Raw genomic sequence first — 25,318 nt, forward strand, 5'->3', positions numbered from 1 at the left:
AGAATTCCACGTCCACCATTCTGGAACCTGCTCGAACAGGTAAGCTGATTTTTCCCAATGGGTACTTTGGAGTGGCATTGAAGCCGAATAGTGGATAAGGAGACGGAATCAGGTCTGACTCGTTGAATCCGAGTTTGGTGAAGGTTTTATAATACATAACCTCCGAGGTACTGCCCTGGTCGATAAGAACGCGTTCGACGGTGAACCGATTTACGCGCAGCTCAACAACTAGCGGATCGATGTGGGGGAGTGTTACACCGATCAAGTCAGAATCGTCGAAGGTGATACTTGGCGTTTCTCGGGGCCGCTTTGCTGGCGTGAGTTGCTGTTGGGCCTGGATGTGATTGGATCGCATGCACGGCTGGGGCTGCTGGAAAGCTGTATATCATGTGAAGGGTGTTGAGCGGAGATGCATCATCCGGACGGGCAGGTGTTTCGACCATACTCCTCCGCACGCATTGGTGGAGACGTTCGTCCTTTGCCAACTCCTCGAGATGATCTGCCCTCAGGGGTCGCTCAGAAGCCTTGGGCACCGTTTGTTTGGATTTTACGATTTCCGAGGCTAGATCGCGACGAAGGCGTTCGTTCTCAGCGATGATGTTGGCCAACCTCTGTTGGGTTTGCCTAGCTTGTGCCATGGTCGCTTGTATTGTCGTTTACGTTGGGTTTGAAGATGAGCAGAGGTCCGAGGCAAGTCTTGCCACGATGGTTTTTGGTCCAAGCGAGTTTGCTGGAATGAGGTCAATTCTCTGTGCGGTCTCATCAGTGGCTAGCGGAGGATCTGCAGTCACGCCTGCCATGGATATGTTTGAGTATTCCCACAGACGGCGCCAATTGTGGAGAAGTGGTTTGGAAATACTCTTCGGATCTTGGGAGACGCTAGTGATCCTCAGCTAGTCACCTGAAAAGATACAAGCACTCCGGTCGGGGGTGCCGGAATTAGCACTCCGACGGACAAGTTAGTTCAGACACTCAGGATAGCTTACTTTCTAAGTCTTGTGAAGTGATTCTTACATATCTTTCTATAACCGTTGTTCCTGTATTTATACCTGTTCTTTTTGATCCTCGGGGCCAGGGCGTACTTTTTTATCATTGCCCTTTCTTTCATTCGGAGCTACTGATCTCCGTCTATTCGGCTTTACTCACGTATTTGGCGTCCTGGTCACGCAATATGAAGCCGGATAGTATCTAATTTCTGGAGCGCGCATCCTCCGACTCTTCTATTTATTCGGCTCCCACAATTGTTATGCAGATTTTTCCTCCAGTGAGTTGTGATTATATAAAATAATGTAAGAAATGAAGTATAATTTCATATATAGAATTACTATATAATTTAAACGATAAATCCATAATACAAAATTGGTATTGGATACAGAATAATGCACGGAAAAATAAAAGAAAAAAGAAAGGAAATTTAGCATTAAAAAAAAATCCTAATACCCTTGAAAGAAATAAGAATAAAAACGGGAAACGCAAAATTGATATTGAGTTTGTAGATTATCTCAATTTATCATGAAAAATATATAAAAAAAATTATTTGTCAAATAGAGTCCATATAAAATAGGTAAAATTAGTATAATTTAAATTAAATTTGAGTTTGTGTAAAATTCTATATTTAATTAAGAAAATACATGCTGGCGTGACTCTCTTGGAAAAAAGTAAGGCCTTATAAAAATAAGTCAGTATAGTTAGATTACAACTAAAGGGCCGCCGTTGCTCTATCAACTTGAACCCTTGACCTTCCATTCACTATACTCTAAGGTGTAACTATTAGACCATTGGGCATACCCCGATGTCTTCAACAAAAAAATAAAAATAAAATAAAAATTCAAAGAATAGAAACAAGTTTCTTTTGGGTGGGTGAATAGAAACAAGTTTGATCAAAATAAACAAACAAAAATATATTTAAAATTTTCAAAAATTATTTTTTTCTTGAAAAAAGAGAAAACAGAATTATATAATTTTCTTGAAAAAAGAAAATTATGAGTCTTTTAAACTAATTTTTTCATTTTATTCTCCAAACTAGTTAAAAGAAAACAAAACTGGATCAAATGCTTTTTCAGGAATATTGGGACTGCATCGGCTGTAGAAGCAAAATTTTGGGCTCTACGGGATGGCGATTGGCCTCGGAGCTGGATCTTAAAGGAATTCAAGTAGAAACTGATGCTCAAATAATTACTATCATGCAAAACTCATCCGAAAATCATCATCTTAGCAATCTTATCTCTGATTTCAGGTACCTTATGAGTCAACTGGAGGTAGCGGCTGTTGAGCATATCTACCGAGAAACCAACAAGTGCGCGGATATATTAGCAAATCAAGGCAGTGTTGCCATGGAGGGACTGCATTTTTTTATCGCTTTTCCTTCTTGTACTGCATCCCAATTGTATGATGATGCTAGGAGTATTTCTTACCCTAAAACCTTTACTATCTAATATATGATCAGCTTCGTACCTAAAAAAAAAAATTAATTAAAAAAAAGGAATAATTTGAATTTAGATATCATACTTGAACTATGGATTTCAAGATTGATTTGAGAATTTTAACATGATAAATTATGATGAATTTGAAATAACAATGAAAAAGTAGTTATTCGAAATCCTTCATCTTAAAGATTATTGATGAACAAAGATAATATTAAAATATTTCTCTTCGAACTCTACTCTATTTTCACCTTTAGTTTCTCTATCTATAATAATAGCCAATCTCCTATATTTTCATGAAGTTAAACCTCAAATATTCTCATTTCAAATCCATTTATCCAAACAGAATCTACAGTTACTCATTCATATATACAATAATTCAAAAATGGAATATCCATTCCTACAGTTTCTTCTTCCAGGACAAAGGATATATCCAAATTACAAAATCCAGTTCTCATGAGCTTATAAATTTGACTTAAAACACAACGCAACAGACAAGCTCGAACCCATGTTTAAACAGTCACCTCTCACCATTGGACCAATCTTTCAGTACATTTTATTAAGGTCATAGCGACCAATGTAATTTTCAGATATCGTACACAACAGCCCTCCCACAACATTCTTCATACCAAATTTACATTATAGGCTAAATATCAGTTACAACTTACAAGAAGGGAGGATATGAAGGTAAATACCTGAAGTAGACTTTTTTCCTAGAACAAATCGAATTCTAGGTGCTCCCCTGCAGCCCCACACTCCAGATACTTCCCCCACATCTCCTGAGATGCCACATTTACAATTCCAACATCACAGAAATCAGGCAGTTGAGGTGGAATGGCACAACGTATCAGCGCCCAATTCAAGCCATCAAAGAAGGGGTGTTGCTTGATCTCAGCTGCCCCTCTCTCTGATCCCAACCGATTCTCTGGCTCCTTTACTAACAGCCCTTGGATGAGATCCCTAGCCTGGAAACTAACCAGTGGGCTTTCTGGAAACATGAGTGTCTGCAACACCACATTAGCTAACGTCTCTTCGTTCCCAGAACCTTTAAAGGGTGTTCTACCATATAAAAGCTCATAAAGAAAGATACCAAACGTCCACCAATCAACAGCACTCCCATGACCCTCTCCTTTGATGATCTCAGGAGCCAAGTACTCATGGGTCCCAACAAAGGAGTTAGATCGAGCATCTGTCGGCTCAGCCACAAGCTGTGGCAATGATCTGACCTTGGCTGCATGTTCGGCTTTTACTTTCCTTGCTTTTGCAGCGGCAGGTAAAAGCCTAGGGCTGAAGCATGCAACTTGATAGGATGGTTCCATGCAGAAAGGATCGATGCAGCTGGACCCTGTGCATGGACCTGACATCTTTGGGGGATCCATACTCAATGAAGATGATTTCAGAAGCGTTGGGCTTACAGTGCACCTAAGCGACAGGTCAAAATCTGTAAGCATGATGTGACCATCTTCTCGGACCAGAATGTTTTCTGGTTTCAAATCGCGATAGATAACTCCAAGCATATGCAAATACTCCAAAGCAAGGAGGACTTCTGCTACATAAAACCTGAAAATGCAATGTGGATTAATCAGTTTAAAGATTAATCAATAAGCAAAACAAATGAAAAGAAAAGAATTCCTATGAATGCTTAAATTTATTTAGATTTAGATCCCATCACCTATTTTAATTATGAAACAAGAATGAAGAGATCATTTGTGTTGGAGAAAGGGGGACAAAATTGATTTCAGGGCAGAAGTTTAAATGCTATGCTTGAGCATGTAATGGTTATCTGTAATAGTTTGATCAGATTTGTTTTTGTTTTAGAGATAATTAAAACTGAGTAACCATTGACCACTTTGAACCCATCTATTTGATTATTAAATTTGAATAAGATTACACAAAATAAGATTGATACAACAAATTATAAATACTAAAAATGGTTTAATGCAATGCAAATTACTAAAAAGACAACTGTCAAAGATTTCACGGCTAGAATTTCTGTACATGAACCTAGGTCATGCAATCAATGAACACCACCAAAAAATAGCCAAATAGTTGTACTTCATAACCAGAAGTAAAAAGAAGCTAGGAATAATCATATATAGGCCTCGGTTTGATTGAGCCATGAATTCAACATCCATGATGGCCCTTTACAAAAATAAAAATAAATCAGTGCTAATTATAGATCTAGAAAGTCCATCTCTCATAAGCTTCTCCTGTCTAAGAGGATCCTTTTTTTAAGGGTAGATTGCACAAATGGTCCCAAAAGTATAGCATCTATTTCATTTTAGTCCCTAATTTTTAATTTGTATCAATTGCATTCTTAAACTTTACACATTAATTCAACATAGTCACTCCCACTAATTGTCGTCTAAAAAACATATGAAAAATGCTTGCATCAGCCTTACATCAAGTATCGAAATGCAGTAAGGACATTTTAACACATCTACTTATGCAAAATACTATCAATTAAAGAACCAGACACACTATGAAAGGCCTGGAGTGCCTTTCACAACGTTTCACAGTTCATTTAGGCGGGAAATGAGATAGATTTCTCCTAACACCCTTCAAATACTTGGTGTGAGACAGATGTAAGCATTTTTCGTATGTGTTTTAGACAACAATTAGGGGAAGGACTACATTGAATTAATGTGTGAAGTTCAAGGATACAATTGATATAAATTAAAGATTAGGGACCAAAATGAAATAGGTGCTATACTTTAGAGACCATTTGTGAAATTTACCCTTTTTCTAATCTTAACCAACCCCTTTCATCAATTAAATTTAGGGTAACCTGAGCAAAGTTTTACTTTGGTTCTTGTGGTTTCAATTTAAACAATTTGAACCTTACACTTTTAGTTTTATCGCAATGTGGTCCTTCTATCATTTACTGTTAGAATTTTGAATGGAAAAAGATTACGTTCAAAATTAAAGGGACCAAAGCGGTATTCAAAAGAAACTATAGGGACCTCTGGTGTAATTTATTCATTACAACAGTAGTCCCTATAGTTTCTTTTGAATTGCACTTTGGTCCTTCTAGTTTTGCAGGTGGTCTTTTTCTGTTTAAAACGTTAACGACACATAATGGAGAGACCACAATGCAACAAAATTGCAAGGGTAAGGTTCAAATTGAAACTACAAGGACTAATAGTGTAATTCATCCTTAAATTTAATAACAGAGTCCACTCTATGGCCATTTGGGCGTATCTCATGTTAGATGTTCCTATCATTTCAAGTTAGGAAGCTAATTTAAAAAACAAGGAAACATTTGAAACTGGTAATGAGCATCAATACAACATTTGAAACTGATGGTGAACACATTTGATGAGCTTATGATGGGGTTAACTGTAGGTAATACTTGACCAGAGGTCAAAAGGGTTATTAAGAAGTAGAACCACAGGTCACAAATGTCAAGGAAAAACGGAATGTTCGGGTGAGAGACCTTTTTTTATGAAAGCAATTTTCCGTTAATAAAATCATTGAGATCAATTGGATCAGACTTGCTCTCAACCAGGTATTCTAGGAACCCATAAAGTCAAGTCTAACTATTAGAGAGAGAGAGGGGGGGGGGGGGGGTGGGTGTTTAGAGAATTGGCTAGCAGCATTAATCTGTGAAATTACTTCGCCTCCAGTTCGCAGAAAAATCCTAAATTGAAAGACATATCCCAAAATCAAATCTAAAGTCCTGTACTTAGAGATTGGAAAGCTATAAAAAGAAGTAAATTCAACTTCCCTCTCTTGAACTTACAAGTCATTCTTTCCAAATGAGAACTTGTTTTTTTTGGCTTTTCTCCCTTTAAATGCAAGACTTTGGAGCTTAGATTACCTCTTAATTATGTCCGTAACGGATTTATTTATTCTGGAATTCTGTTAGCATATGTCAACTAATGTATCAGTGCATATCAATCTGTTAGGATTTACTCCTAGCATTGAAACAAGAAACTTCATGCTGTGGTCTCTCTCAAATGGACTGGCCAAAGGCAATGTCTCCCGCAACATAACAAGCGACACCTTTGTCTCTAGCCACCAAGCCACGTGATTCCAGAGTTTTGCAGCATTATGCTGAAGAGCACAGCATACCATAGTCCTTCATACCTTTTCAACTTAGGTATTGAAAGACCAGCGCCTATGTAGCACGGACACGGACACGGGACACGACACAGACACGTAAAAACGCAAATTTTTAAAAACTAGGAGACACGACACGCTAGGGCCACGTTTAATATATATAATTTTTTATATATATTATATGTAAAATTAAAAAATATATACTATATTTATTTATTTTTATTTATTTATTATATGTGAAATTAAAAAATATATACTATTTTTATTCATTTATTTTATTTATTATATGTAAAATTAAAAAATAAATATATTATTTGTATTTATTTATATTATTTATTTACAAAAAAAAAAGGTATAAAAAAGAAAAAAGAATAAAAGAGGGAGTGACGGTAATAAAGGAAGAGGGGAGAAAAAGTGAAGAGAGTCAAACAAAAAAAATGGGAGAGAGGAAGAGGCGAGAACAGAGAGCGAGGAGATGGGAGACGAGAGGAAGAGGACTCGATCAGAGACGATGATCAGAGAGCGAGAGGCGAGAACAGAGAGAGAGGAGATGACGATGAGAGACGAACACAGAGAGAGAGGAGACGAACAGAGACGCGAAAGCAATACCTCGATCAGAGACGAAGAGGCCTCGATCTAGGCTTCAACAGGTTCTTCCTCTTTCTCTCTTTCTCTTTCTCTCTCTCTCTCTATCTCTCTATCTTCAATGGTTAGGGTTTCTCTGTCTCCTGGTTAGGGTTTATTTCTGTTTCCAACGTGTCCACGACGTGTCAAACGTGTCTGAAAGAGTGTTCGCCTGCAAAAATTCAAAAAAAAAACAGGGACACGTTAGGTCGAGTGTTGGACATGTGTCTACCGCGTGTCCGACGCGTGTCCGTGTCCGACACGTGTCCGACACCCATACGCTGCCTCCAGAGACGTGTCCGTGCTTTATAGACTAGCGCAGTTAATCCTACTGCAGGCATGGAGATCCCACAGTATAAACACGCTGTGGTGAGTTATAGTTAAACAAGTCGTCCGGATCGCATAGTTTGAGCATCATTCCAGCCATCATAGATTCCCTGGTGGGACAAGTCTTCTTTCCTAAGTAAGTCACTTAGACAAGTGTCTTCATAAAGTATGGACACGAGTGGGCCAGATGTTAATCTTTAATCTGATAAGCACACAAACTTAATAGGCCATATGTGCAACTCATGTGAAGAGATCAGAGATATCCATAGTGACAATGGTTTAACTCATATAGTGGTTTATTGTTGGAAGTACAAACTCAATTTGAGTTTGAAGAAGAAGCTGCCAGAAGATTAAAGAATAAAGAAGAAGAGTCCAAGTTGATGAAGACCTGAAGTTGCTAGAAGATGAGAGAACAAAGGGTGGGAGATTTCTAAAGAGTAGAGCGTTTAAGAGTTAACAGAGAGAGAGCTCTGTTTTGTATAATTTGTTTGAGTTTGAATAAAAGGAGTGTATATTCAATTTAGTTCCTCTCTTTGTATATCTACACAACAAGTATACACCCCTCTCTTACCTCAACAGTGGTATCAGACTAGAAGAGCCAGTTTGGGCCAAAATTTCGAAGAAACAGAGGAGAAACAGAGAGTTTTCAAATTTTCCTAGCTTTCGAAGGTGTCGAAATCAATTTCTGAATATACAAGAGGGTTCGTGTCGATTAGAGGAGTCCAGAACCATTAACCAGAAGAGCCAAGAAGTATCTGAAGTTCGTCGATAAACGCGACATCCGGAAACAAAACTTTTCGAAGTTTTTGAAATCCATTTTTGAGTATAGAAGATTGAAGCACTCATCAAGAGGATTCTAACGCAAAAAATCGCGTTGAAATCAGAGCTAAAACGAAGCCACAATTGCCGAATCAAAGTTTGTCGGAAAAAAGGCGTGCCGAAGAAGACGAACCAGAGTGGCAACAAAATAAAAGAAATTATCCAGTGTTTCGTAGTTAAGTTGCAATCGTCAATTTGAACCGTCCAGGTTGTTTTGGCTAGATTTGAGCCATATGAGGTCCGATTTTGATGATCCAATAGTATTTTTCAACTATTTGGAGCATTCTGGACACATCTGTATGGTCATATGTTGCAAATTCCATATCAAAAATTTGCAAATTTTATTTGAAGAGATGAAGTAAGAAAAATATTCTTCGAAGCGGGAGTCAAAGATTACAACAAATTAGGCATCACAAAAAGGTAAGAGATAAAGTAAGAAAAATATTCTTCAAAGCGGGATTCGAAGAATACAACAAAGAAGACATCACAGAAAGGTGATAAAAGACGTCCTAGATATCGTAGATGAGACAAGCAAAGATGTGGTTGCTCTAAGACATTGAAGAGAGATGAGTCAACAGACAGTTGACAGAAATGGACAACATGTGGTTGTTCCGCAAGATAAACAACAGATGGTTGTTTCTAGAGACAAAGAACAACAGGTGGTTGTTCTAAGAGACATACATCAACAAAGGATTGACAAGAGAGGACAATAGACGGTTGTTCCACATGGAAAAGGTCCTAAAATAGGACATATTGCGAGGAAGAGATCTTGACAAAGGACATGTACTGCAAGGAAGAGGTCATGGGCAAGAGAGAAGACATCAACAGGAGGTTGACAGCACCGAACAACAAGAGGTTGTTCAAAAAGAGATAGAAGTCAATAGAGGAATGATTACAAAGACCGTGAAGAGGTCAGCAGATATGAGGCATCGTGTACAGAATCCAACAAATTGAGTTTGAGGGGGATATTGGAAGTGCAAACTCAATTTGAGTTTGAAGAAGAAACTACCAGAAGATTAAAGAATAAAGGAGAAGAGTCCAAGTTGATGAAGACTTGAAGTTACTAGAAGATGAGAGAACAAAGAGAAAGCTTCCATAAGGTTGCCATGGTCAAAAGCTTAAGGATGAAGAAACATTGTGCACACACGGTTTGTACATGATTGTGGAGTCTATAAATAAAGAGTTGTGAGATTGTTTTAGATAGAGTGGGAGAAAAATAACATCTCCAAGAGTGAGAGATTTCTAGAGAGTAGAGAGTTTGAGAGTTAACAGAGAGATAACTTTGTTTTGTATAATTTGTTTGAGTTTGAATAAAATGAGTGTTTATTCAATTTATTTCCTCTCTTTATACATCTACACAACTGGTATACACCCCTCTCCCACCTCAACATTTATTACTAGCTGATTGCGGATTGCAGAGTTATTAATGAATGGTTTAGTGGTATGGATAGAGGATGGACAGTTTACCTACCAAGGGTGGAGTGGTGGTAGACTGGTGTTGCAATGGACATGGTGGTGGTAGAGGCATCAATAATAGTGATTTTGCCAAGTGAAAAGAGTATGGTGGTTGTTTACCAGAAACAACTTAACTGATCATTTTCATGAATGACATGAGATTTGATCCATGCACTCATTAGATTACTACTTTCAAAAGCTTGTCCTTTTTAACATTGAGCCCCTGTATGTTTGTTTGATTTAACAAACAATTTGTGGTGTTTATGTCAACCTTTTAGTTTGAGAAAGGACAAAGCCCTCATGGGCTCATGATAACAAAGCTCTAGTAGATTTTCAACGTCACAATGCACCTAACAGACCCAACACGTGTCCAAAGCTTCATTTTTGGTGACTAAAACAAACAGTTGCCAGCCAGTTTCCAAATTTGATGACCTTCAACCATGTCCTCATTGTGGGAAATTACGACTTTAGATCTTCAAAATTTGACAGACAATGTGGCAACAGCCTCATAAATAGTCTTAGTTGATATGCCATGTTATGTTTTGTTTTTACTGATAAGGTACTCTTGTCGTTTGCATCCTTTATTTGTTTTCATATAAATATGAGGTAAAGGTGTAGGTTAGTCAGACAATCTAAACCTATTCGTTTAAGTCTCTCTTCTTCCTCTCCTCTTGCCCTAACCCTAATTCTCATACTATACATTCTAACTAAATATAAAAGAATAGGACCATCAAATTCAATTATCTTGAATAAAAAATATGTACTCTTAAAATGATTGATTGGAGATTTATAAAAAAATGACTAATTATGAAATCAACCAAAATTAACTGAACTATAGGAGCTTCAATCAGGGAGAGAGATAGAGCTACTGTATGGGAGCACACAGTTTATGAAGGTTAGATAAAACCTATATATACATTGACAGATACCCTTCAACATTGCAACACATTGTTTTAATAAAGTCTTATCTGTCATTCTAAATAAAATAATTTTATAGCTTTGAAAGAAGGAATAAAGTAAAATTTTGTAACTCTATTAATGGCACTTTTAACATATTATTTTCTCTTTAGATATAATTATAGTTTCAACCCTTTAGTGTATGAATCTTTATTTCCCGTGCATGATCAATTCAGGAGTTAATAGACAAAATCAGCTAATGTTGAATATGTGCGTCCAAGATGAATTCCTAATTAGGTTTGTTTTCTCTATCTTTTTCCTTTCTATTTCTTTTTCAAATATGTTTTTCAATTGTACATAAGCTGAAAAAGATAGCAAAAAACTGCCAAAATGGATCTTTCAATTAATTCTTTTACCTTGCCGTTTGTTCATGAAAATATCTTCCAGGCTGCTTCTGCCGGAGGACGTGCAGATCTCCACCTGGACAGTACTCCATAACTAAGCATGATAAGTTATCTGATGTAAACTGTACAAATAGCGTTGGGAGAAAAGGATGATCCAGAATTCTCAGTATTTCTCTTTCAGTTTGGGCCCTTGACATCTTCTTTCTCCTAGCCAAAAACTCATTGTCCATGACCTTTATGGCAAATAAGCAGTTCGTTCCAATTAGTTCAGCGAGATATACTGTGCCAATATCTCCAAAACCAAGCTTCTTTAACAGATTGAAATGTCTCAAACCTATGAATCCATCATGTTTCCTAACGTGATGGATGGCTTCCCACCTCAAGTCCTTTGACATGTGAGGTCTGTTGCCACAACTAGACCCAGTTAGGTTGCTCTCCTCACTGATGCTAGTGCTACTACTATACTCTCCAAGGCTACTTTTTGAACTTTGAGAGAAATGTCCCTTTTCCCCAGTTTTTGAGTTCTTGTTAGGTTTTTCAACCATAGCTCTGCTTTTGCTAGAGTTATTTGAAGCAAGCTCCGGTTTACTGGCACCAGAGTTCATATTACTTGAGCTGACCTCAGCACAGACACTTGCACAGTTGGACGCTGGAGGATCTCTATTGGTCTCGTTCCTCATGTTGGTCAAAGTACAATGGCATCTCTGGCAAAGTAATTGGCCATTGGCAAGATCCAAGGGACTAGTAATTTCATTATTGGTATTAGAAGTGGAGCCAGCAGAAGTTGAATCCTTCTTTAAATTATTCTTAACAATCGGTTTGTTCTTGCCTGGCTTGGCCAAATCTGGAGCATTTCTTGTTGACTTGCTTCCCTTGTTGCTCTTGATTGCATTAGATGAAGAAGGTAAAGACTGCAGCCTGCCTTTCTGTCTTAACTTTGTTGCTGGGACCTTGTTCCCTAACCTAACTGAGGCAGGAATATTACCTAGCTCTGCTGTACCACCAGTACTACGACAAGAAAGAGAAGAAATCCCCAAATGCTTTTCCTCATGCAACAGCTCTGATGGTGTTGAACTTGAAACTTTTGTTGATGTAGATACCTCATTTTTTCTCAATGTTGACCTTGTACTGTTATCTGTTGTTGCCAAAGCAAACCGAGGAGAAGAATTGGCACTTCGATTTGACATTTTCATCCTGGGCACTAGTATGTAATCACCACTATTTTGGCAAGATATAGGACTTGTTGCATGTTTTTTGTCCTGTGCTGATTTTGTCTTCGATGTTTGACTCCAAACTTCTCTTGTTACAGGTGTAATTTCATTCTTCATTAGAGCAGACCCTGCAAATCTTGGAGAAGAATGGGCACTTTGGTTGGATGACTTCGTCTTGGGTGCTAACAGGTACTGACGTAATTTTTCGGAGGATTTTGATGTACTTTCTTTTGGCATGAGAGATATTCCAAGCCCTCCCCTGTTAACTTCATTTAGAGAACCACTAGATTCACCAGCTTCAACTACAACGGACCTGTACAAACTTGCGATCTTACCTGCTTCTGAGACCCTAGGAGAACATGCTGCCTTTGATAACCGTTTCATGGCAGCCATTTCTGATGCCTGGGAAATACATAGCCCCCTTAGTGCCTGCTTCAGCGACACTGGTTCCAAGGAACCAAATCCTGGTGAGCGAGGCAAACCCACCCCAATTGGTTTCTTTAATGCATTTTTCCTTGTGGGGCCTGTGACTGCTTGGTCTGACAAACTCAAAGCCTTGGACGAAGTTTTGATGTTAATTGCCTTAAAAAGGTTATTGATATCATCTTCTAGAGAATCATCAGAACCCAATTTCAGAAAAGGAGACTTTCGACTTTTGTCTTGTGATATTGCTTGATGAATTCCATTGGAATTTTGAACTGAATTCAGCTCTTCCTTTGCTTCTACGATTTCACATATGCCGGAAAATGAACCCATCACTTGGCTACTGGGGGATGATTCAAGGCATAATGGTCGAATACAGCCTTATCAAATCCAAATTATTCCTTTTTTCAGAAACTTATTTTGATGTATAGAATTAGATATAAATGCAGCAGATGCATTCCAGAGCTTTCTTTGATCACACATAAGCAATATTCTTACATAATTTATCAACTCCTTTGAAGACCTTCAATCACTTGACATGCACCATCAAGATCCTGAAATGTCAATGAAGTGCAGATAATGTGAGAAAACCATCTCTTCTCAAACCCACCACCCAATAACAAAATTAAAAGGAAAATCATGCCAAGCCAAGGAAGCATATTTCACGAAAATTCACAATATTGAATTCTCTGATTCATCAAGAACATGAATCTCTTAAGCCAAGGAGGTTGCTCTATAGCATATTAAGAGACTGAATTAATATGTTCCTGATACCAAAATGAGCTTTTGCCCAAAGTTGTCATAGAAGGATGAACGATGAATATTACTGATGTTAGGGGCTCTGGTTATGTCTTGTAATAAACTGACAAAAGGAAAGAAAACGTTGAATAGAATAAGAATGCCAATCTTTTTTTGGTTCTTCAGTTGCATCCAATGAAAAAATTATGATTCAAAGGATAGTTCCTTTACCATCTGACATTTACCAATAGTCAGGGTGAGGTAACAGTATTCTAGTTGCACTTTTGCTATAAAAAATAAAAAATAAAAAATAAAATTTCCAACAGTTATTCAAATATGCATTTTGTTATTAGTATGATACATATTTTATTAACTATAGAGCAACCTGGGAAGTTGGTTGGCTTTTTGGCTATTTTAGTCTAGGCTAAAAAGCTTGGTTTTGAAAGGGTTTTTTGGCTTTTTGACTTTTTTAGCTTTTTTTGTGAGAGAATAATTTAATGATTATGGGTTGGATGTGATGTTTTGTTTGTTGTGGTTAAAATAGTCTATTTTGTTTTTTGTGGATAAAATAGCCAAAAAAGCCACAAACTCATCTTCCCAAACGGTGCCTAAATATGCATTCACACAAAAAACGAACATAAATTTGAAACATTTTATAAATCCTTCCTTTTGTGATGTAGGATGACATTGACATACAATGAGAAGAAGAAACCCAGATGCAAATCCTACTCAGTTCCAATTCATTGTTGAAGGCAAGAAATGATGATTATGGATTTCTAAAAATCGACCAACCAATAAAACAAACCCAAGTTAAGAAGTTCAAATTACAAGATCAACCATTAAAAAATAAAAATAAAAATCAGAAACCCATATTTGGTTGCTCAGGAAAAAAGTGTAGAAAACACAACATATATTATAGTATTGGCAGCTCAGATTTTTCATCAAATGAGAACCAAGAATCCAAAAGCCCCGATCCCACTGCACCTAGACCGAGATTTTCACTTTTCAATACCCAAATTCAAACAATTTTCTTTTTTTCCTTGTCCCACATTTTCTGTGCAACCAACTCGGATTAAAAAAAAAAAAAAAATCGAAAATAGTGAATTCACGAATGGAAATACACTAACCACGGAATCGCTTGAGCATTTATATATATATATATATATATTAAAACAGAAAGCAAAATTAGATCAAGAACATAATTTTCGAAAGAGTTGAACAAACAAAAGTGCAATGACACGAGTTCAAACATAGCACAAAAATCAGAAAGAAAAAAAGAAAAAAGGAGGATATAAAGCAAGTAACGTGAGAATAGAAACAGGAAAAAGTTACCTCGAAACAGAGCTTTAGATTCAGTGATCTATTTTTGAATTTGAGGCAATGTCGGCTATGGAACTCGAAAACCGTAGGCTGGGGTTTCAGGAACAGTGGTTGATGGAGAGAGAAACAGAGGGAGAGAGATACGAATGTTTCAGTGTTTCTCACTCTATACCCGGTGCGTTTTTCAGTATAGGTACGTGTACGTGTCGACACCGGGGCCCACGGATGGTTGTCGGTCGCGCCTATTTGGGATTCGAATTGATTTTTAGAATTGATAAGATTAGTTCTAAATTTTTTATTTTTTTTAAAATACTAAAAAGTAAATAAAAAAATATTAAAATAAGGTTCAAATATGGGGTAGCGATTTTTAGTGATAAATTCTATTTATGGGTGTTTTAATCCATGAAGTTTATGAAAGGAAATTTATAATTCACTTAATTTTATGTATTTATATTTTTATTGTATAAGGTCTTTTTTTTTTTTTGATTTACACCATTTCTTAGACTCTTATATTTTTATATTTAATATTGATATTTATTACACACAAAAATAAACAATGGTTCTATATTGACTGTCATTATATTTTAGTAGTTATCATATATTTGGATGTTGATTGTCATTATATTTACATTAATTTGAAATGAAATTTTGTTATTGTGTTGTCAATTGGTATTAATATTATTCACACACTCATATAATATTGAATGGTGAATACGTTTTCACTGTGTTCATTACTATTGTGATAAAGGTAATGTTAAGATTCACATCAATATTGTATCAAATTATACAAACACAAGCCTCAATTTTCATTTTGAATACAAATATGATGGGAATGTTCACACTTAAACTTACGAATGTGAATGTTCAGATGATTCTGGAATATAGATTATTGATGTAAATATCAATATCACGAATAAAACATCAAATAAATTAATTTAGTAACATTAAGCCAATAGTTATGTGTACATAGTGGGTGTTTAGGAAGTAGCTATTTTAGAGGCTTTTTGGCTATTTTAGTAGGCTATTTTAATTTGTGTTTGGAAAGTTGGGTTAAATTTTTTGATTGATTGTTGTATTGAAAAATGTGTTTGAAATGATATTTAAGATTGAAATGACAAATTTGCCCGTAACCTTATTTTTTTCAAAATTGATCTACAAGGGCAAAATGGTTATTTAACTGTTGTAGGAAGGCAGTCATAGGCTCAGCCTACATTGTGTTGGTGACAGTGTAGGTTATCTGTGCGGCCCAGCCATCTTTTTTTTTTTTAAATCAATGGGTTAGGCAGCTACTTTGGAGGCTAAAAACTTTTTTCACACTTTGAGGCTAAAATAGCTTGTAGTCACAGTTCCCAAACACCGTCATAATTATCAAACAACATAAATCAATATGAATATTATCATTGACTTTGTAATAGCAAATATTATGGCAACATACCATTATATTTTATTAAGCACAATCAAAATAATTAATTATGATTCTTTTGTCAAATGTATTCTAATGTTGACAAAATTGCAAAGAATGTGAGATTCATATTCATCTTTTTCTTGCCAATGTAAAATGTGTCTTTGGATGCCTTATACATCCCTATCACGTATACGATGATATCATTAAACTTTATGCATTTGTCGAGGTCAACTTTACCGGTCCACAACACATCAAACAACTGCCAAAATGACGTTTCCTTCAAACAATCCAACTGAGGATTTGAGAACTTGGTGCTTGTCATTAGTTTTACCAACCCAATGATGTTAGATCGGTAGTTAACCTTTTTCACGTTCACCTTTTGAAGGGCTAGCTATTTGTTCAAGTTCGTCTTTAACGTGGAACTGTTCTCTTTTTCTTTTGCCATGAAATCTATAAGCAACATCTGTTTGTTCAATTGAAAACAAATTTACTGTTAATGGTCGCAAATGGTAAATGATAACAAGGACAAACTATATGTCATGTGAATAGTGAAATAATTATGGTGAATGTGGGTGTGAATAGTCGATGCAAGTATTTACATGGAGACATTACAAAATTATGGATAAACAAGAAGTCAAGTACATGGTGTGAACATTCACGTAATATATGTCCAATATGAATATTCACAGTAACAAATTATAATTTGATTCATATTGAACCAAATAGAGGGGGGGACAATAATTGAGGGTTCTAATTATTTCTTTCCAAATGCACATTAAACCAAAAGATAGTGGGTAATATGATTGTTCACATAAACACATTATTTCACATGATAAAACAACAATGGACAAAGTTAGATACATGGTGTAAATATTCACATAGATTGTTACTCAACAACAATGATAACCAGATGATGTAAATATTTACATCGTCTGTGTAGAAATTCACATTGAACCAAAAGAGGGAGGAAAATAATCAAAAATTGAGAGGTTCTGATTATTTGATCACTATCAACAATTAACAAGACCAACAAATCCAACATTGATAGAATGGGGAAAATATGGAGCTTATTACCAAACAATAGCAAATGACCAAAAAAAAAAAAAAAAAACTAATAACAATAACCAGATCATGTAAATGTTTACATCAGTTAGGTACTTGATGTGAATGTTTACATTAGGGGTTACACAATAACAAATATAACCATATGATGTAAAAAGAATTCACATTGAACCAAAATATGGGGAAAAATAATAAGAAAGTGGGGGGTTCTAATTATTTGATCACCATCAAAAATCAAAAAGACCAAAATATGAGGGAGAAAACATAGAAATTGGGGGTTCTAATTATTTGATTACCATCAACAATCAACAACACCAACATTCTGTTGGAAAAAATGGTTTATATAGGCTTATTTTGGGCCGACTTTGAGCCCAAAATTGAGTGGGCCCCGAACGTCTTTTGGGGCGGGTCCGAAGAGGTAAAGTGTTCCTTGCTGCGTAGCAAGTCACACGGTGAAGACGGTTCGTTAAAACCATTTATAAGTGAATGGGAACATGACGTCGTTTTCGGGTTCGTGGAATAGGAAATTTAAGGAAGTAAATGTGGGTTTCCTTGGAAATGGTTGTCCTACATTGAAACTTTAAGAGAGTTTATTTGTGTATATAAGCTATAGCCTACAACACTTTGGTTGGGCCTCAAGGGGCACCACAAATTTGTAGAAGGGAGGAATTATGGACAAAGTGAACCTTAGCTCAAACCAACACACGCGTACTGTGGTCGTCCGTCCGGGCGCGGTTGTGGGTCGGGAGTCGGGTCGGTTCTTGTATTAATTTTTTGGACAAAATTCATTTGAATTTTTTCAAAAAAAAATATTGCAGGAATATAATTCAAATTTGAATTCCAATTTTTTGTCCAACATTTAAATCTCCTCTGTCCGAAATTCCTTACAGAATCTGCTGAACAGATTCAAACAGAAACTGCCCTGGCAGTTACAGTTTCAACACGGCAGTTACAGATTCAAACATATGTTGAGATTTGTTTGAATTTAAACTTGTATTTGTTCAATTCAAAACACACATGTTCAATTCAAAATGGTACCTGTTCGGGTTAGCATTTTTTGCCTATAAATACTTGACATTTCCAGCAGTCTAAGGATCCGAAAATCAGTCTGCAAATCCCATCTTTGCTGTCCAGATTTTATTTTGCATTTTTAATCTTCATTCTAGTTTTAGGAAAAGTCAAAAAGAGTATAGAACATAAGGTTTGGTTCGCCATACAAATTAGTTTGGTGTGCTACAACAATTTTGTGAAGATCATTATATCTTGGGAGATAGATGCCACTCAACCGTAAGCACCGTAGCGAGGCGAATCTGTCTTAAGAACAGAGTGTCACACACTCGATTTGGTCTTTGAATTTTCTTCTATTTTGGTTCAATAAATAAATTTGGTACGTTATTTATTTATTTTGTTTGGTTTAGTTTTCATTTATTTTATTTACACAGAAGATTGTTCCAACACATTCAAAGAAGGGGGGAAAATAGGGAATTTATTACAAAACAATAGCATATGACAACAAAACATAACAATAATAACTAGGTAATGTAAATGCTTATATCAGTTATTTAGATTCAATCGAAAGGAAAAAAAAAAACAAAGAGTGGAAGGATGCGTGCTTACATTTGCTTCTCATTGTGGCTAGCCATGAACAAACCATAGTTGGTAATATTGAATCAATGTAAACGTTCGCAATGGTGGATCGAAATAGAATACCAGCACCGGTGACTGTGGGCGATGGTGATGAAGCGATGTAAAACCTAGGGTTAGGGTTTGGGAGTTTTTGCTGCAACAGCGACAGTTTTGGGAAGGAATGATTTGGGGAGTGAAATATAGAACGACGATAGAATATGATCGGTTTTCATTTCAGAATATAATAGGGGCATGAGAGATAGAGGGTGTTTTGGTCTTCTTACCTCAAATAGGACCTAATGGAATAGTAAAAAAGAATATGAGTTAGATGGAATAAAACTCTTAGAAAAAGGATTTATTAAAAAAAGCCCCCTTTAAAAATTGACTCTTTTAGTAAATTTTTTTATAAAAAGACAATAAATAAATAAATAAATTCAATAATTTATAATGGCTTTTTAATTTTTGAAAAATGATCTGGAACCCTAGTGGGCTGTGATTAGCCAGATTTTTTTTTCTTCTTTCTTCTCCAATCACCAATCCCCACGTGTGTGTGGAGGTGCTGGGGGCGGTGGGGAAGTGGGGGTCTCAATCAGGTCTTTTAATTTTTTTAGCTAAAAATCAAGATTGCCCAATAAGGTTCATATATCAGTTAATTATATTTCACTAATGTTAGGAAAATTCTATTTCTACACACCTTTTAATCTATGTGCACATCATATCTTAATTTACATATTTATGGATTTGATTATATGTTATTGTTCTTAGGGCAAACTGCACTTTACCCCTTGTGATTTGGACCGGGTGCGGTTTATCCCCTGACATTTGGAAATCACCATATAACCCCAACGTGGTTTGTGGATTAAAATGCACACTAACTTCTGTTAATAGAAATTATAAATTGACAGTTATACCCTTCTCTCTCTCTCTCTCTCTTCCTTCTCTTCTTATTCCTTCATACCCACATTTTATACATACATATACATATATACATATCAAACCCAATTTTCTTCATCATATACAAACCCAATTCACATACACAAATCCAAACCATGGAAGAAAAATGTTAATCATATTATTTAATTTTGATGATGTCTAAAATATTATTTGTAACAATTTAGATTCTTTTAATATACATATTTATTTGACACAAAATATTATCTTTTTAAAATATATATATTTGTTAAATATTATTTAAATAAAAATATTTTTGAAAACTTTACTATTTACTTTTTGAAAATTTAAGCTGATCACTATTCACTTTTTGACAAAATTAAAATTGATTAATTATATTATTTTGACAAAAATGATTGATTGGTTGTATTATTTTGACAAATGTGATATTAATGAGTTGTCTTCTTTTGACAAAAGTGATATATCTAAATGTAGTGGTAGGATATATTTAGTTTAAAATCTCTACAATATATACAATATTTTAAAGAGGACATATATTTTTAGATCCATCATAAATATTATTAAAGAGATTTTTCTGTATGCAAATATTTGATTAGAACATGTGGGGACATATTTTCTGAATACCAACACGTGGCATGGTGACGCCGGCGTGTCAGCCGAGGTGCCACGTGCCCTGGTAGTTAAGCCGAGGTAATCTCGGATGAGCCGAGGTCATCTCCGAAGATGTCGGAATCCGAAGATAAGGGACAAGAGTCCTGAAGCAAAGAGGGGACTTAATTAAGATAAGGATAAACCTCTTAGGGAGTTTATCTCTATCTCCTAAAGAGTCCAGAGTAAGTACTAAGATTGGGGTACACAGAAATCATATTTCTAGTTGGACTTGGATTAAGTATATTATAAAAGAGAGGCACCCCCGTGGGTCTAAGGTATGTAATTCACACTTTGAGTATTCAGTTTAATACTTGATTATCCTTGAGAAACATACTGACTTGATCGTCGGAGTGCCCCCGGGTGGAAGAACCACCGCCGGAGCTTTTCCTTTCTGTTACAGGTTGTTGGAGCCATCTATTCTGCCGGTGCTTTGCTGCTGATCACTAAACGGGCAGTGTGGTCAGATTTTTACCCACACAATTTGGCGCCGTCTGTGGGAACGAAGGAAGAATAGATGGCCACTAACGGACAACAGGAAAATATTGGGGATGACGCTCCCACTGGGAGTGGCAGACCAATTGGCCTCGACATTGAAGGAGACAACCACAATTCAGAAGCCTGTGGCCAGGGCCACAGGGAAAACGACGTAAACCTGGAAGGCGACACGTCAAAAAGAACAAACCAAGGAACGTACTACAATGAAGATAACCTCCAGACATGGAGGGACAGGTGCCTACGGAGGGATGAGGAAGTAAAAGAATTGGCGGACAAGTTGGCAGACCTTCAGTCAGTCGTCAACTTCATGATGCAAAACAATGTAATGCAGCCACCATACCCGCTGCAAGATACGCCGATACCAGCGACCAATACCCAAAAGGGCGGAAGAAAAACAATCCCCGAGGTTCCTCAGCATACCAGGAGCGGAAGGCACTCTCACCGGCCTTCCAGGGAAGTCGGGCGAGAAAAGCCGAGGCAAGAAGAGTCCCGAAGGACGCAACACATGAAGAATCCAGACCCCAAAGAACATCGACATGTTCAGGGACAAATACTCCACTTTGACACAACCCATGAAGAAAGACCCAAACGGACCCACCTCGAGGCCGAAAGCAGTGTGCCAAAAAGATTAAAATCCAGAGACAGCCGAGCTCCAGGGAGGAGCAAGGAAGACCTAAGGGACTACCTCAAGAGGAGGCAACAGAATGGAGAAGCCGAGGTAAACTCCCCAGTGAAACCAAAGACAGCCTTCTCGGCGGAACTGGACAAATTTGAACCACCCAAAAGATTCAGTATGCCGAGGTTTCAAATCTATGACGGTAAATCAGATCCGAACTTTCATGTTGGGTTGTACCTAAATTCAATGGCACTATATAGCGGAAACGAGCCGTTACTCTGCAAAGTATTCCCCTCGTCCTTTGGGGAAATTGCATCTGATTGGTTCCACAAGTTACCAAAAGGAAGTATAAAGACATGGGAAGGCTTGGCCGAGATGTTTGTGGCCAGATTCGTGACCAACAAGCTGCAACCCCTGAGGGTTGATGCTTTGATGGCTCTACGAATCACCAAAGAAGAAGGCCTCAGGGCCTATGCGAAGAGGTACTACGAGGTGTTCAACCGAATACCTGAATGCAACCAGGAAGTAGCAGTCGTATCCTTCAAGAACGGCCTGAAAGATGACTGCCCACTACGGAAGTCTTTGGCAAAAATATTGCCAAAAAGCATGGAAGAACTCATGGCAAGAATTGAGAAATACGCCAGGGCCGAGGAAGATACGTCGGGAAACAAAGAGGTGAAGCAAGAAAAGGGAAACGGCTCGCCAAAGCGTGGCCGAGTCAACAATGGACCCACCAGGCAAGAAATAGAATTAAGAAATAAACAGGCGGTAACCACGGTATTCCGGATCCCAATCCATAAAATCTTGGATCGGATTCGAAATCAACCATATTTCAGGGTTCCGGAAAGAGCACCAGGGGAATACATGGGAAGAAACGTCGGCAGACGTTGCGCCTACCACAATGAAGAAGGACATCCAACTCAAGGTTGCAGAGCCTTAAAAGCACACTTGGAGGACCTAGTAAGGCAAGGCCTCCTGAGGGACCTGGTCGATGAGGCCAGAACAAGGGAAGAACAGGCAAGGTTGCCTCAAGCACCAGCAGCCCCCTCTCCCCCAGCACAGCTACCACAGGCAGGAGAACCAAGGGTGGTCAATGTGATCCACTCAAGGGTCAACGAAAACGAAGTCAGAGGAGAAACCCAGAGGGTAAGACATTTACAGCATATCTACCAAGTTGGGGACAAGAGACATCGGCCAGAAGAATGCCAAGGGCCAATGATAGCCTTTACCGAAGCCAACCTAGAATTGGTCCAACATCCGCATAATGATGCCTTGGTAGTATCCCTCCAGGTTGGGGAGTGCCAAGTAAAACGCATCCTAATAGACCAAGGCAGCTCCTGTGATATCATGTACGTCAGATGTTACAAAGAGCTAGGACTTCACCCCGATGACCTAGAGCAATCCAGCGGCCCGATGGTCGGCTTTAATGGAACGCCGACATGGCCACTGGGTGCAACAAACTTGGAGGTACAAGCCGGCACTAAGAAGATCAGGACAGAATTCCTGGTCATTGACACACCCTCACCATACAACATCATCCTTGGAAGACCGTGGTTGCATGCAATGGGGGCAGTTCCCTCGACGTTGCATCAACTACTCCGGTTCCCAACAGAGCATGGAATTGAAGAAGTCAGAGGGGACCAACTACAAGCCAAAAATTGCTCCATGGCAGCAATAAAGTCCACCTGTAGTATACGGGAGCCAAAGAAAGCAGAAGTTGAAGATGAGGACATAGAAGTCCTGGAAGATGTTGGGAAAGAACCAGCCGAGAAAAGCGAAGAGGCGCTAAAGAAAATCCTCGTCCAGGAGGGCGACGAAGAACGATTTTTTCTTCTCGGCTCCGGCTTAGCCAGAGAAGAGGAAAAGGAACTGGAAGATTTTTTAAGGGCAAACATAGAGGCGTTCGCCTGGACACCCTATGAAATGCCTGGCATTGACCCCGAGGTCACTTGCCACAGTCTGAACGTCGACAGATCGGCAAAACCAGTGATTCAACGAGCCAGAAGGCCGACGTTATTGCACGTCGAAGCAGTGGAAGAGGAGGTAGACAGACTCCTTGAAGCAAGGGCCATCCGAGAAGTTCAGTACCCGACATGGCTGTCCAACACAGTAGTAGTAAAAAAGAAGAATGGCAAGTGGAGGGTTTGTGTAGATTTTACCAGCCTCAACAAGGCTTGCCCAAAAGACAGCTTTCCTCTACCCAAAATCGACCAACTGGTAGACGCCACCTCGGGACATGAAAGGATGAGTTTTTTAGATGCGTACAGAGGGTACCACCAGATTGCTATGTACCCTCCAGATGAGGAGAAAACCGCGTTCATCACCCCGAAAGGCCTGTACTGTTACAGGGTAATGCCTTTCGGGCTGAAAAACGCAGGAGCAACCTATCAGAGGTTAGTGACAAAGATGTTTAAACACCTGATTGGCAAAACGGTGGAAGTTTACATCGATGACATGGTCGTAAAGACCAAGAAATCAGAAGGTCATCTTGCCGACCTAAAAGAAGTCTTTGACATACTCAAACGATATCGGCTCCGACTCAACGCCTCGAAGTGTGCCTTCGGAGTTGGGTCAGGTAAATTTCTAGGGTACCTGGTAACAAGAAAGGGCATTGAAGCCAGCCCAGACCAAATCAAGGCCATCCTGGAACTACAGAGTCCAACATCGGCAAAACATGTTCAAGTGCTCACTGGAAGGGCCGCAGCCCTGAACCGATTCATCAGCAGAAGCGCAGACAAGTGCAGACCCTTCTTTAACCTGGTGAAAAAAGCCACAGACTTCCTGTGGACGGAAGAATGTGAAGCTGCCTTAGCCGACCTGAAAAAGTACCTGACCACAACCCCAGTCCTTTCTAACCCAGTCCCAGGGGAGGAATTATTTTTATACTTAGCAGTCTCTGAGCACGCAGTCAGTGCAGTGCTAATCCGAGAGGAAAAAGGGGAGCAGAAGGTTGTCTATTATGTAAGCAAGACTTTGGCTAACGCGGAAACAAGGTACCTTCCACTGGAAAAATTAATGCTAGCCTTGGTAATGGCCTCAAAGAAATTGAGCCATTACTTTCAGGCACACAAGATTATGATTCTAACAGAGCACCCATTGAAGTCCTTATTACATCAAGGAGACTTAACAGGAAGGATAGCAAAATGGGCAGTAACACTGGGCCAGTTTGACCTGGAATTCAGGCCAAGAACAGCAATAAAAGGCCAAGTTTTGGCCGACTTCGTCGCAGAACTCACACCTGAAGCCATCACACCTCAGGCTCCGTCGAGCCGAGATAAGCATCACCCCGACAAACAAAAAGAAACCCAGTCAAAGACAAAACAGCAAGAGAAAGAAAAGCTCAGACCATGCAGCATCTACATCGGCGATTCATTCAGACTATTTGTCGGTGGAAGTTCAAACCGCCAGGGAGCAGGAGCAGGAGTACTGCTGATATCTCCAGATGGAGAAATTGTAGAACAGTCCATCCGGCTGGGGTTCAAAGCCTCCAATAATAAAGCGGAATATGAGGCGTTAATTGCAGGACTAAAGCTAGCAGCAGCAGCAGAGGCAGACGAGGTAATTGTTTTTTGTGATTCACAATTAATTATTAACCAGTCAACAGGAGAATTTGCAGCCAGAGACGAAAGAATGTCGGCATATGCAAAGGAAGTCATCCGACTGGCGGCCCTATTCCAGAACTGCAGATTACTCCAAGTAAGCCGAGATGACAACACCCACGCCGACGCGTTAGCCAACCTGGCCAGCTCAATTCAAACTGGAAAAACAAGGACAATTATGATCGACTACATGTCGGCCCCGAGCATAGATAAACAGAACATCGAACAAGAAGCAATGTGCGTGGGCTT

General features: G+C 38.3%; 1 protein-coding gene and 1 long non-coding RNA gene across 3 annotated transcripts; one reads left to right on the top strand and one right to left on the bottom strand.

Annotated features, from left to right (window-relative positions):
• The first annotated feature begins 1,854 nt into the window (after positions 1-1,854).
• On the top strand, positions 1,855-4,049 carry LOC145801200 (uncharacterized). The gene is made up of 2 exons (XR_014342300.1): positions 1,855-2,153; positions 2,237-4,049. It is a non-coding gene; the product is annotated as an uncharacterized LOC145801200 (long non-coding RNA).
• On the bottom strand, positions 1,876-14,866 carry LOC114281112 (serine/threonine-protein kinase KIPK2). Of its 2 annotated transcripts, XM_028223561.2 has the most exons (4): positions 14,716-14,866; positions 11,024-13,199; positions 3,119-3,983; positions 1,876-2,454 (listed from the first exon to the last, which is right to left on the bottom strand). In XM_028223561.2, the coding sequence occupies exons 2-3, from the start codon at positions 12,976-12,978 to the stop codon at positions 3,137-3,139; spliced, it is 2,802 nt and encodes a 933-aa protein (XP_028079362.2). In that variant the 5' UTR covers positions 12,979-13,199; positions 14,716-14,866; the 3' UTR covers positions 1,876-2,454; positions 3,119-3,136. The 2 variants fall into 2 exon arrangements, with proteins under 2 accessions (XP_028079362.2, XP_028079354.2); XM_028223553.2 differs by lacking the exon at positions 1,876-2,454 and having other exon boundaries at positions 2,957-3,983.
• Between the last annotated feature and the right edge of the window lie 10,452 nt (positions 14,867-25,318).

This window comes from Camellia sinensis, chromosome 10 (assembly GCF_055761805.1).
Source record: "Camellia sinensis isolate YWXY chromosome 10, ASM5576180v1, whole genome shotgun sequence".
NCBI classification, from domain to species: Eukaryota; Viridiplantae; Streptophyta; class Magnoliopsida; order Ericales; family Theaceae; genus Camellia; species Camellia sinensis.